This window comes from Opisthocomus hoazin, chromosome 1 (assembly GCF_030867145.1).
Source record: "Opisthocomus hoazin isolate bOpiHoa1 chromosome 1, bOpiHoa1.hap1, whole genome shotgun sequence".
Taxonomy (NCBI): Eukaryota; Metazoa; Chordata; class Aves; order Opisthocomiformes; family Opisthocomidae; genus Opisthocomus; species Opisthocomus hoazin.
The window spans coordinates 2,894,471-2,908,362 of record NC_134414.1 but is presented as its reverse complement, the minus strand read 5'-3'; the positions used below and the strand labels follow the sequence as shown (position 1 = coordinate 2,908,362).

The 13,892-nt window shown below is 59.3% G+C and overlaps 1 protein-coding gene across 1 annotated transcript in view; it reads left to right on the top strand.

The window, feature by feature from the left end:
• Positions 1 to 13,892, top strand: part of CLPB (ClpB family mitochondrial disaggregase) — a 95,835-nt gene that overhangs the window by 41,094 nt on the left and 40,849 nt on the right. Inside the window, 1 exon segment of the mRNA XM_075413915.1 lies at positions 3,439 to 3,567. Within this exon segment, the coding sequence (XP_075270030.1) occupies positions 3,439 to 3,567 (129 nt within the window).

The window sequence follows — 13,892 nt, the reverse complement described above, 5'->3', positions numbered from 1 at the left end:
CTCCCAAAGCCGGGGAGATCGGCTGGGACCCTCCTGCCCGCCCCCTCCAGCACGTCCCAGCTGAGCGAGAGGGCTTCGTGAGCTCCAGAACGGGTGCGACAGCCTCCCTTCCCTCAAAAATCAGACAGAAAGCACCGTGGCTGTCGAAACCCGCAGGCCGGAGCGACAGCCTCTGCTCGTCGGTGACGTGGGAGAGGGCTCAGCCCTCGCTGCGGACACGAGAGCGGTCCTCGTGCCGCGTCCTCGGCCGCTCTCCATGGCTGCGGCTGTCGTCCAACCAGGCTTCCCATCGGGCTGCTCTCTGCCGGGCTGGATGCTCTCGGGGCTGATGCTGCCAAGACCTCGTCTCCGCTCCCCCAGGTCTCCCTGGCTGAGCAGCACCCGGGTATTTCCCTCAATCCCAAAAATCAGCTGCTCTTTTTTTTTCCACTGCTCATTTCTGAAGCGAAGGGCTTACGAAGCAGGCGGTTTTCTAAAGCCTGACCTGTGAAAGCATCGGCGCTGCAGACCCTTCCTGCTGACCCGCGCAGGGTGCTGAGCCCCCGGGTGCTGGAGCTCTGCCCAATCTGCCGGAGACCCCCGGAATCAGGAATTTTCTTGAAAGCCGAGCGACGCCGGGGCAGCGTCGTCTCCCGTCGGCGTCTTCCCTCCTGCCTGCTGCGATCACCACGACGTCGCTTGGATCTGACGCGCTCCCACGTCCTCCGGCGCGGCGGTCCAGGCTCGGAGGTCGGAGCTTGTCGGGAGGACGCGGCGTTTCTGCCTGTCCGTCTCACCGCGCGGTCCTTCTGTCCTGCTGGGATTGCCTCGGCCCGGCTTGGCTCTGGCCTGCAAGTCCTTGGGCTTCCCCCCTTGCAGGGTATCCACGCGCGCTGGCGTTCAGCAGAACAGAGCTCGAGGGAATTAAACAAGCTCGTTAATCAGCTCTAGCAAGCGTCGGTTCCTGTTCAAAGAAACGTCACGATAGCTCTGATGTCACGGAACCTGCCAGGGCTCGGCACAATTCCGTTCAACAAAGCCAAATGCAGGGTCCTGCACCTGGGGAGGAACAACCTCATGCACCAGTACAGGCTTGGGGTGGACCTGCTGGAGAGCAGCTCTGCGGAGAGGGACCTGGGCGTCCTGGTGGACGACAGGGTGACCATGAGCCAGCAGCGTGCCCTGGGTGCCAAGAAGGCCAGTGGGATGCTGGGGTGCATCAAGAAGAGTGTGGCCAGCAGGACGAGCGAGGTTCTCATTCCCCTCTACACTGCCCTGGTGAGGCCTCATCTAGAGTACTGTGTCCAGTTCCGGGCTCCCCAGTTCAAGAAAGATGAGGAGCTACTGGAGAGAGTCCAGCACAGGGCTGCGAGGATGAGGAGGGGACTGGAACATCTCCCCTACGAGGAGAGGTTGAGGGAGCTGGGCTTGTTCAGCCTGGAGAAGAGAAGGCTGAGAGGGGACCTTCGAAATGCCTCTAAATATCTGCAGGGTGGGGGTCAGGAGGATGGGGCCAAGCTCTTTCCAGTGGTGCCCAGTGACAGGACAAGGGGCAACGGGCACAAACTGAGGCACAGGAAGTTCCGTCTGAACATGAGGAAGAACTTCTTCCCTCTGAGGGTGACGGAGCCCTGGCCCAGGCTGCCCAGGGAGGCTGTGGAGTCTCCTTCTCTGGAGATATTCAAGACCCGCCTGGACAAGGTCCTGTGCAGCCTGCTGTAGGTGACCCTGCTTGGGCAGGAGGGTTGGACTGGATGACCCACAGAGGTCCCTTCCAACCCCTACTATTCTGTGATTCTGTGATTCTGTTTGCTCGGGGGGTTCCAGACTTGCTGGTCAGCTGCAAACCGCGCGATTCCGAATCATTCCCGTCCGGGCAGCAGTGAGGGATGCGCCTCGTGGACCACGCCTGGCCGAGCAGCCGCGGGGTGAGTGCTCCAGGTCCCACCGAGCAGCCGCTGCCGACACCAGCCCAGAGTCTGCGGGAGCAGAGCGCAGTTGGGCGTCGTGCTCGGCAGCACCTCAGCCCCGGCCACTTCCCAGTCAGCAAAGGAAGCGTTTTTTGAAGAGTTCCGGCTTTTCAGGGGCTGCTGCTTGAGGTGTCTGGGAAGAGCGGAGCAGAGGAGGCAGCTCCTGGTGGAGACCAGCACGCGAGGATGGGAGCGGTGTGATGAGGGGTGCTCGGCGTGGCTCCAAGGAGATCCACGGCGTTCCCGATAACTGCTGTCCTGAGATCCACAGCATTCCCAGTGACTGCTGTCCCCACGTCCGCAGCGTTCCTGGTGACTGCTGTCCCGAAGAGATCCATGGAGTTCCCAAAATCCACAGCATTCCCAGTGACTGCTGTCCCCAGATCCGCAGTGTTCCCAGTGCCTGCTGTCCTGAGGAGATCCATGGCATTCCTGGTGACTGCTGTCCCGAAGAGATCCACAGCGTTCCCAGTGCCTGCTGTCCTGAGGAGATCCATGGCATTCCTGGTGACTGCTGTCCTGAGGAGATCCATGGCATTCCTGGTGACTGCTGTCCTGAAGAGATCCACAGCATTCCCAGTGACTGCTGTCCTGAGGAGCTCCGTGGTGTTCCCAGTGCCTGCTGTCCTGAGGAGATCCATGGCATTCCTGGTGACTGCTGTCCCGAAGAGATCCACAGCGTTCCCGCAGACTGCTGTCCCGAGGAGCTCCGTGGTGTTCCCAGTGACTACGGTCCCGAGGAGATCTACGGCGTTCTCAGTGACTGCTGTCCCAAGCTCCACAGCATTCCCGATAACTTCTGTCCCGAGATCTACGGCATTCCCGGTGACTGCTGTCCCAAGCTCCACAGCATTCCCAGTGACTGCTGTCTCCAGGAGCTCCGTGGCGTTCCCAGTGACTGCTGTCCCACGCTCCACAGCATTCCCAGTGACCGCTGTCCCGAGGAGGACCTGCAGCGCTGTCGTCCCTCAGCCGCCCGGGCTTTGCTCTCTTGGTTATGGCTTGTAGGCTTCGGCGCTTGGTGGTTCCAGCCCTAAGGAGGTGGTGGGACCGCGTCCTGGCTGGGGGAGGAGGGTGAGGAGGAAGCACCGAGCGGTTGTTCTCCAGCTCTTCTGTCAATCAAAAGGAAAAATAAAAAGGTGTAAGTCTCCATGTTGCTTGCCTGTGTTGAATCCTGGTTTCACTTTGACGGTGTAAGAGGCTGTGGTTGGAACAAGGCCAAGAGGTCTTCTCTTGGGCGTTCTCCAGCCACCCCCTCCCCTCCCTGGGCGCTGGGAAGGCAGCGACGGGGATTTGTGAAAATTGTGTGGTCTTCATCACCGCTGCTGCTCGGGAGAGCGGGTCCAGCAGCTGCCAGAAACCCCACCGGGTCCTGGCCATCCTGGAGAAGGCCATGAGGCCCTTGAGAAGCCTCCGGAGCGCTGGTGGTGCCTTGTGGTTCTTTGCCTTGTGGCGGTGAGCTGAGCCCTTGTTCTTCTTCCCCCCGCAGTGCTGGTAACCCGGGAGGACGACTTCAACAACCGCTTGAACGTCCGAGCCAACTTCAAGGGCTGCACAGCTCTGCACTACGCGGTGCTGGCTGATGACTACCTGACGGTCAAATTGCTGCTGGACGGAGGTGAGTCCCGTGGTTCTGCGATGGAGTGTCCCACCTCCAGCTGGCTCCTGGGCCAGGGGCACGTCTTTCTGAGCAGATCTGACCCGCAGAACTGCCAGGCTCAGACAAGGACCACGCTCTTCCGTTGTCAGGTTTAGATGCGATTTGCCGTTGGCTTTATTAATTGCTGCGCTCCCGTTCATCTCTGATGGTGTTCCTCATCCCTTCTAGTGGCTGTTCTCACCTTACTCATGGAGCCTTCACTTGCTCCCCACCGTGCAGCGGAGAAGCATCCGCTGCTCTCCCTCCTCAGCAGTTTGCACTCATCTGTCCTACCCCTGATGTCCCCGCACGGCATGGGATGGGAGAGCCCCCGCGTCGCTGGCGATGGCTCTGCTCTGCGGCCAAGGCGCTGGAGAGGTCCCAGTGCCCGCATGAGGCGGTTGAGGCTCAGGTGCTGGTGGTGCCGCGGCAATGCAGCTCTTCTGAGGATGGGTGGGAATCGGCTCTTGAAGTTCTTGGTCCTCCCGGTGAGATCACAGAGCCCTTCTCCTCACGGACAGCTCTTCTGTCCTCCCTGGCGTGCTCACGCCTCCAGATTACAGATCCGAGAGGTGAACACATGCTGGTTTTTAGCATAGTTTGAGTTGGGAGAGACTTCAGGAGGTCTCTAGTCCAACCTCCTGCTCAAAGCAGGGTCAGCTGCAAGGCCAAACCAGGTGGCTTGGGGCTTTATTGAGCTGAAATGATTTTACGATGAGAGGCAATGGCCTTAAGTTGCTTCAGGGGAGATTTAGATTGAAGATTGGGAAAAATGTCTTCACTGGAAGAGTGGTCAGGTGTTGGACCAGGCTGCCCAGGGCAGTGGTGGAGTCCCCATCCCTGGAGGGGTTCAAACACTGTGTGGATGTGGCCCTTGGGGACATGGTTGAGCAGGCCTGGTGGGGTTGGGTTGGTGGTTGGACTTGATGATCTCAGAGGTCTTCTCCAACCTTGATGATTCTGTGATTCTGTCTCCCTGTCATCCTTCTCTCCTTGCCTTCCCCATCTCCTCCTGCCAGAGGAGAAAAGGCCAAGAGGCGATGGCCTCAAGTTGCGTCAGGGGAGGTTCAGGTTGGATATTGTGAAAAATGTCTTCACTGGAAGAGTGGTCAGGTGTTGGACCAGGCTGCCCAGGGCAGTGGTGGAGTCCCCATCCCTGGAGGGGTTCAAACACTGTGTGGATGTGGCCCTTGGGGACATGGTTGAGCAGGCCTGGTGGGGTTGGGTTGGTGGTTGGACTTGATGATCTCAGAGGTCTTCTCCAACCTTGATGATTCTGTGATTCTGTCTCCCTGTCATCCTTCTCTCCTTGCCTTCCCCATCTCCTCCTGCCAGAGGAGAAAAGGCCAAGAGGCGATGGCCTCAAGTTGCGTCAGGGGAGGTTCAGGTTGGATATTGTGAAAAATGTCTTTCCTGAAAGAGTGGTCAGGCCTTGGCCCAGGCTGCCCAGGGCAGTGGTGGAGTCCCCATCCCTGGAGGGGTTCAAAAACCGTGTGGCTGTGGCCCTTGGGGACATGGTTGAGCAGGCATGGTGGGGTTGGGCTGGCGGTTGGGCTTGGTGGTCCTAGAGGTCTTCTCCAACCTTCATGATTCCTAATGATTCTGAATGAAATACCAAGGGTGGACGCTGCCAGGCTCCCTGGGCAGCCTGGGCAGCGCCTGGCTCGCCGTGGGGAGGAAGCTCACCAGCATGAGCAGGGGGGAGAAGGACGATGCGTTTCGCTAACGGAACAGAGATGTGCTACCATGACAACAGATTTCTGTGTTGACCCTCCTGCTGATCTTTACCAGGATGGCATTTGCGTCTGTGTTCTGCGGTCATCCAGAACCGGGGTCTGCTCAGCGTGCATCTGGGCGTGCACGGCGCTGTGACATCAGCTGTGTCTGCCCACGATGCGAATCCCAGAATCCCACCACGGCGGGGTTGGAAGGGACCTCTGTGGGTCCCCCAGCCCAACCCCCTGCCCAAGCAGGGTCACCCAGAGCAGGGGGCACAGCACCGCGTCCAGCCGGGGTTGGAATATCTCCAGAGAAGGAGACTCCACAGCCCCTCTGGGCAGCCTGGGCCAGGGCTCCGTCACCCTCAGAGGGAAGAAGTTCTTCCTCGGGTTCAGCTGGAGCTTCCTCAGCTTCAGTTTGTGCCCGTTGGCCCTTGTCCTGTCGCTGGGCACCACTGGAAAGAGTCTGGCCCCATCCTCCTGACACCCACCCTGCAGATATTTGTAGGCATTTCGAAGGTCCCCTCTCAGCCTTCTCTTCTCCAGGCTGAACAAGCCCAGCTCCCTCAGCCTCTCCTCGGAGGAGAGATGCTCCAGTCCCCTCCTCATCCTCGCAGCCCTCCGCTGGACTCTCTCCAGTAGCTCCTCATCTTTCTTGAACTGGGGAGCCCAGCACTGGACCCAGCACTGCAGATGGGGCCTCCCCAGGGCAGAGCAGAGGGGGAGGAGACCGTCCCTCGCCCTGCTGCCCACACTCCTCCTCATTCCAGGGAAGAAGGCAGGCGGACAGTTGTAGGACGGGCTCACCTAACCCTCGTTCCTTAAGAAAGCAACTGAAGAGATAACGGAGAGCAGCATCCACATCCGTCAAGGCTGGAGATCCCCAGAAGAGAAGGGAAGAAGCAGTTGAGGAGCATTGAACCTTGATGCTCATCTGTACCGTGTGCTCGTTGTCTTTCTCAAATAGAAAAATCAGAGTGCGAGGTTGAGGTTCAGCACCACTGAACTCCAGGGTTAACTCTGGGTCAGGATTTCTCTCTCGGGGAGCCTGACAGGTTCCAGAACCCGAACTCTTGGCCGTAAATTAATCCAAAAAAAAGGGATACTGAAAGAAAACCCGTTGTGAAGGGGTTTAGCCAGGGATGCGTGCGGAGAAGGGAGCTGACAGAGCCGGCACCTGCTCTGTGGGTGGTGGGAGAAGGTGCGTGGGGAGTCCTCACCCAAAAGCACCGTCCCGTGTGCGGTCCAGCGCGCGCGTCTGACGCGGCAGAGCCCGCACGAGCTTGGCTTGTCCAAGGTGCTGGTGGTCGGTGGGGGAAGGAGCAGCTCCAGCATCACCTCCGAGCGGCAGCCCAGGGAGGTTGTGGAGTCTCCTTCTCTGGAGATATTCAAGACCCGCCTGGACAAGGTCCTGTGCAGCCTACTGTAGGTGACCCTGCTTCAGCAGGGGGGTTGGACTAGATGACCCACAGAGGTCCCTTCCAACCCCTCCCGTTCTGTGATTCTGTGAGCCGCCCGTCGGCGCGATCCTCCGCTTGGCACGCGGGGTGGAAGATCTGACCGGAGTCCTTGTAGGATCCTGACGCTGAGTCTGCAGCGTTCTTTGGAGTCATCTGTGTTCTCCAGCCCATCCACCACATCCATTTACCATTTGTGGTCATACTCAAGGTAAAAATTTATGACAATTTCCTTGCTAAATGCGTCTCCCCTCGTTGTCAGGTGGATTTCACCCCATCCCTGGGGACGTTCCAGGCCGGGTTGGACGAGGCTCTGAGCAACCTGGCCCGGTTGGAGATGTCTGGAGAAATTTTTCCCTATGAGGGTGGTGAAACACTGGCCCAGGTTGCCCAGAGAAGCTGTGGCTGTCCCGTCATTGGAAATGTTCAAGGCCAGGCTGGATGGAGCTCTGAGCACCCTGGGCTGGTGGAAGATGTCCCTGCTGATGGCAGGGGGGTTGGAACCAGATGATCTTCAAGGTCCCTTCCAACCCAACCCATTCTATGATTCTACGTCTCTAAGTCCCTGCTCGCTGCAGAGGGTCAGGCTGGATGACCTCTAAAGGTCCCTTCCACCCCAAAGCACTCAATGATCCGATGACTCGATGACTCTTCGGAGGCGGCCATGTCACGGCAGCCCCTTCCCCTCCCTTTCAGCGAGTTGGAGTACTGTGTCCAGTTCTGGGCTCCCCAGTTCAAGAAGGATGAAGAGCTACTGGAGAGAGTCCAGCGGAGGGCTACAAGGATGGTGAGGGGACTGGAGCATCTCCACTACGAGGAGAGGTTGAGGGAACTGGGCTTGTTCAGCCTGGAGAAGAGAAGGCTGCGAGGGGACCTTATAAATGCCTACAAACATCTGAAGGGTGGGTGTCAGGAGGATGGGGCCAAGCTCTTTTCAGTGGTGCCCAGTGACAGGACAAGGGGCAACGGGCACAAACTGAAGTATAGGAAGTTCCATCTGAACATGAGGAAGAACTTCTTCCCTCTGAGGGTGACGGAGCACTGGAACAGGCTGCCCAGGGAGGCTGTGGAGTCTCCTTCTCTGGAGATATTCAAGACCCGCCTGGACAAGGTCCTGTGCAGCCTACTGTAGGTCATCCTGCTTCGGCAGGAGGGTTGGACTAGATGACCCACAGAGGTCCCTTCCAACCCCTACTATTCTGTGATTCTGTGATTCTGTGGTTCTGAGTTCCGCGGGCCGGGGTTCGATTTCACGACGGGCGCCCGGCGCGGGGGTTTTTCATCCCATCGACCGCCGCGCTTCCGCTCCTCCCCGTCCCGAGCGATAACAAAGCGCCGGTCCCCGCGCCCTTGCGAGTATAATCCGCCATGACAGCATGGCCGCAGGTCTCGGCGGCGGGGATCGAACACCCTTCAGAGCGCTCCTGCCCCGCTCCCTTTGTGAGGGTAATTTCCCCGTGCCGTCCGCCTTTGACGCCCGCGCCCCGCGACGGCTCCGGTTTGCTGAGATGGAACGGGGCTCCCTCCCTCCCTCCCGCTTCCCCACAGCTGCCTCCTCGCTGCCTGTCCCTTCACCCTCCCCAACGCGCCCTTCGCTCCGTGCCCTGCCCTCGGGGGACGAAGCCGGGAGCTGCCATGGTGTCCACCCCCCCTCCCCTTCTCCGCTGAATCCACGGGTTTGGAGGGGGATTCACCCCATGTCCGTGGCCTTTCGTGACCTCGCTTGACCCCTCCGGGACCTTCTCGCCTCGCGGGCAGCATGTGTGTGCCCAGCGGACCGCGAGACGGGCTGGCCGCTCTGTTGTCCTGCCGGGCGGTTGCCGGTGACATTTCACAGCCCCCCCCGTGACCTGAGCTGACACCGTCGATGTCGGCGTTGGGCTGGGGGGCGAGGGGCGGGTGGGAGCTCCCCGGCTTTGTGCTTGGCTGGGGGGAACGAGGAAGGCGGCGTCTCCAGCTCGCCGGCCGCGGAATCACAGAATCACAGAATGGTAGGGGTTGGAAGGGACCTCTGTGGGTCATCTAGTCCAACCCTCCTGCCGAAGCAGGGTCACCTACAGTAGGTTGTAGAGGACCTTGTCCAGGCGGGTCTTGAATATCTCCAGAGAAGGAGACTCCACAGCCTCCCTGGGCAGCCTGTTCCAGTGCTCCGTCACCCTCAGAGGGAAGAAGTTCTTCCTCATGTTCAGCTGGAGCTTCCTCTGCTTCAGTTTGTGCCCGTTGCCCCTTGTCCTGTCGCTGGGCACCACTGGAAAGAGTCTGGCCCCATCCTCCTGACCCCCACCCTGCAGAGATTTAGAGGCATTTCTAAGGTCCCCTCTCAGCCTTCTCTTCTCCAGGCTGAACAAGCCCAGCTCCCTCAGCCTCTCCTCGTAGCAGAGATGCTCCAGTCCCCTCACCATCCTCGTAGCCCTCCGCTGGACTCTCTCCAGTAGCTCTTCATCTTTCTTGAACTGGGGAGCCCAGAACTGGACACAGTACTCCAGATGAGGCCTCACCAGGGCGGTGTAGAGGGGAAGGAGAACCTCCCTTGTTCTGCTGGCCACACTCTTCTCGGTTTGCGGGGGGCTTGCGTGGCGTTGAGGTCTGCCACGGGAAGTAGCCACTGCGGAAGGGATGAGGCCACCTCGCCACAGAGCTCCGACACCTCCTGCTCCCCGGTCCAGGTCTGAGTCTGCTCCCAGAACCTGGTGCTGAAACGCGGGGAGACGGAGGGGCCCGGGCAGGCACTGCTCCGTGGGGAAGGGGATGGGAGCCCAGCGGCCCCCAGCCCCGTGTCTGGAAGCACAGCAGATGGATATCGGCATTTCTAAGGTCCCCTCGCAGCCTTCTCTTCTCCAGGCTGAACAAGCCCAACTCCCTCAGCCTCTGCTCGTAGGGGAGATGCTCCAGTCCCTGAATCACAGAATCATCAAGGTTGGAGAAGACCTCTGAGATCATCAAGTCCAACCACCAACCCAACCCCACCATGCCTGCTCAACCATGTCCCCAAGGGCCACATCCACACGGTGTTTGAACCCCTCCAGGGATGGGGACTCCCCCACTGCCCTGGGCAGCCTGGGCCAAGGCCTGACCACTCTTCCAGTGAAGACATTTTCCCCAATATCCAATCTGAACCTCCCCTGACACTACTTGAGGCCATCGCCTCTCATCATAGAGTTGTAGAATCATGGGTTGGAAAAGACCTCTAAGATCATCGAGTCCAACCATCCACCCACACCACCATGCCTGCTAACCATGTCCCCAGGTGCCACATCTACTTGGTTTTTAAACACCTCCAGGGATGGGGACTCAACCACCTCCCTAGGTAGCCTATTCCAACCCCTGACCAAAATCGTCCTATCTCTGGTTACCTGGGAGCAGAGACCAACCCCCCCTCTCACTGCACCCTCCTGTCAGGGAGCTGGAGAGAGCGAGAAGGTCTCCCCTCAGCCTCCTCTTCTCCAGACTGAGCAGCCCCAGCTCCCTCAGCCGCTCCCCATCAGACTTGTTCTCCAGACCCCTCCCCAGCCCCGTTGTCCTTCTCTGGACACGCTCCAGCCCCTCCGTGTCCTCCTTGGAGTGAGGGGCCCAAAACTGAACACAGCACTCAAGGTGCAAATGGTATCTTTGCCCCTTATTAAATCATCCAGGTCCAGGCGACATGGGTCATCAGGGACAGAGAGAAAGCTGGGAATCCCTGGGAACATCTCCGGCCAGGTTGGACGGGGCTCTGAGCTACCTGACCCAACTGGAGATGTCCCTGCCCATGCCAGGGGGTTGGAACTGGATGGTCTATAAGGTCCCTTCCAGCCCAAACCCTTCTGTGATTCCATGATTCCTCCTTCCTGCGTGAGACCCTCGGTGTGACTCCAGCACTGGTTCCTGTTCTCATACCAGCACTTCCCATCTGTGGGACTGGGACTGATGGTCTCGGAGGGAGGCCAAGTACCGCGGTCCTGCAGCGTGGAGCTGGGGAGGGTGGGAGCAGAGCTGGGGTCTCGGCTCCGGCTGCATCCCAACGGAGCAGCCTCGCTGCGCTGGCCACCTTGAAGGACCCCACCATGGGCACCTGGGTCTTGTGCTTGAGCCTCCTGTGTGCACTGTGGGCGATGGAGTCAGCTCAGGGCACACGTCTCAAACTAGAGGGGAGAGAGGATGGAAAGAACGTGCATGGATGAAAACGTTGGCAGGGCCCTCTGTGGGTCACCCAGCCCAACCCCCTGCCCAAGCAGGGTCACCCAGAGCAGGCTGCACAGCACCGCGGCCAGGTGGGTCTTGAATATCTCCAGAGAAGGAGACTCCACAGCCTCCCTGGGCAGCCTGGGCCAGGGCTCCGTCACCCTCAGAGGGAAGAAGTTCTTCCTCGGGTTCAGCTGGAGCTTCCTTGGCTTCAGTTTGTGCCCGTTGCCCCTTGTCCTGTCACTGGGCACCACTGGAAAGAGTCTGGCCCCGTCCTCCTGACACCCACCCTGCAGATATTTATCAACATTTCTAAGGTCCCCTCTCAGCCTTAAAGATCATCTGGTTCCAACCCCCCTGCCATCAGCAGGGACATCTTCCACCGGACCAGGGTGCTCAGAGCTCCATCCAACCTGGCCTTGAACCCTGCCAGGGAGGGGGCAGCCACAGCTTCTCTGGGCAAACTGGGCCAGGGCCTCACCACCCTCATGGGGAAGAATTTCTTCCTAATATCTCATCTAAACCTGCCCTCTTTTAGTTTAGAGCCATTCCCCCTTGTCCTGTCCCTGCACACCCTTGTGAAAAGCCCCTCTCCATCCTTCCTGTCAGCCCCTCCAGGCACTGGCAGCTGCTCTAAGGTCACCCCAGAGCCTTCTCCAGCCTGTGCATCCCCAACTCCCTCAGCCTGTCCTCGGAGGAGAGGTGCTCCAGCCCTCGGATCATCTCCGTGGCCTCCTCTGGCCCCGCTCCAACACATCCATGTCCTTCCTATGTTGGGGGCCCCAGAGCTGGACACAGGACTCCAGGTGGGGTCTGACGAGAGCGGAGTAAAGGGGCAGAATCCCCTCCCTGGCCCTGCTGGCCACGCTGCTCTTGCTGCAGCCCAGGACACGGTTGGCTTTCTGGGCTGCCAGCGCACATTGCCGGCTCATGTTGAGCTTCTCATCCACCAGCACCCCCAAGTCCTTCTCCTCAGGGCTGCTCTCGAGCCACTCTGCGCCCAGCCTGTGCTTGGGTTTGTGATTCCCTCGAATTACAGATACTGTGAATGGATGAACAACGGGTCAACGAGTTACAGAGCCGGCGTTGCCGGGGATGGTCTTCTGGCATCAGAAAGTGCTGGTGGTGTTCTCAGGAGAAGTCAGGTTGTAATTACAGCTGGCTTTCTCGCGTCGGAATCCTGCGTAACGCTTCATCTGAGTCTCCCGGGGCTTTTTTGGTTACCTCCCAGACGGGAAGGGCTCCATTGGTACAGGAGAGAGGGAACATCTACACTACGAGGAGAGGCTGAGGGAGCTGGGCTTGTTCAGCCTGAAGAAGAGAAGGCTGTGAGGGGACCTTAGAAATGCTTATAAATATCTGAAGGGTGGGGGTCAGGAGGATGGGGCCAAGCTCTTTTCAGTGGTGCCCAGTGACAGGACAAGGGGCAATGGGCACAAACTGAAGCAGAGGAAGCTCCAGCTGAACATGAGGAAGAACTTCTTCACTCTGAGGGTGACGGAGCCCTGGCCCAGGCTGCCCAGGGAGGCTGTGGAGTCTCCTTCTCTGGAGATATTCCAGACCCGCCTGGACAAGGTCCTGTGCAGCCTGCTGTAGGTGACCCTGCTTCAGCAGGAGGGTTGGACTAGATGACCCACAGAGGTCCCTTCCAACCCCTACTGTTCTGTGATTCTGTGATTCTGTGAAGAACGTCACCAGAGAACTGCGGGCTACCCAGTCCTCAGCAGCCTGGGGATGAGGAAGAGGGGGTCGCGTCCCGGGGCAGTGACAGCCGTGTCCCACCGCGCTCACCGGAGCCACCAGTGTAAGCCAGAGCAGAACCGGCGAAGCCGAAGGAGAAGCTGAGGAGGTCAAGCTGGCAGATGCCTGCCGGGCTGGTGGTCCCTGAGCAGGAGGCCTCTCCTGGTAGATGGATCCCCCAGATTCTCCTGCTCAGGTTCAGCTGCAGCTGGGCAGTGAGTTTAAGCCTACTGGTTTTTCTCGCTTTGCTTGGTTCTCCATAGAGCCCTGGGGACTGATTGGGCTGAACAGCGATGCCCTGGGGCCCAAGCTGCATCAGGGGAGGTTCAGATTGGATATCGGGAAAAATGTCTTTGTTTCGAGAGTGGTCAGGCCTTGGCCCAGGCTACCCAGGGCAGTGGGGGAGTCCCCATCCCTGGAGGGGTTCAGAAACCGTGTGGATGTGGCCCTTGGGGACATGGTTGAGCAGGCGTGGTGGGGTTGGGTTGGCGGTTGGACTTGATGGTCTTAGAGGTCTTCTCCAACCTTGATGATTCTGTGATTCTCTCTTACTGCCATCCCCCTCTCCCTGCCATCACCTTCTCCTTCTGCCATCCCCATCTTCTCCTGCCATCCCCACCTCTCCCTCCCATCCCCATCTCCTCCTGCCAGAGGAGAAAAGGCCAAGAGGCGATGGCCTCAAGTTGTGTCAGGGGAGGTTGAGGTTGGATATTGTGAAAAATGTCTTTCCTGAAAGAGTGGTCAGGCCTTGGCCCAGGCTGCCCAGGGCAGTGGTGGAGTCCCCATTCCTGGAGGGGTTCAAACACCGTGTGGATGTGGCCCCTGGGGACATGGTTGAGCAGGCATGGTGGGGTTGGGTTGGCAGCTGGACTTGATGATCTTGGAGGTCTTTTCGAACCTTCGTGATTCCGTGACTCCATGATTCTCACCCGGGGGGACCATCCCGGTCTTCTTGGGGTCACACGCGTGGTCGCTGCCCCGGCGCTCTGCTCCCCGGCTTCTCCGCAGGCATGCGGTAACGCGTCCCTCCCGGGCGGGCCGTTTGCAGGAGAGCCCGCGGTCCCCTCTCCGTGCTCCTGTTTACGAGGGCGTGTGATAAATTCAGTATTGATTCCTTCTGCCGCACTGTAAATTTTGCAAAAGATGATTAAATAGCGCAATAGAGTCTGCCAGCGCCGCGACTCAATATGTTGTGCGCTGGCGTATCGACCCCCGCCGTCCGACGGCA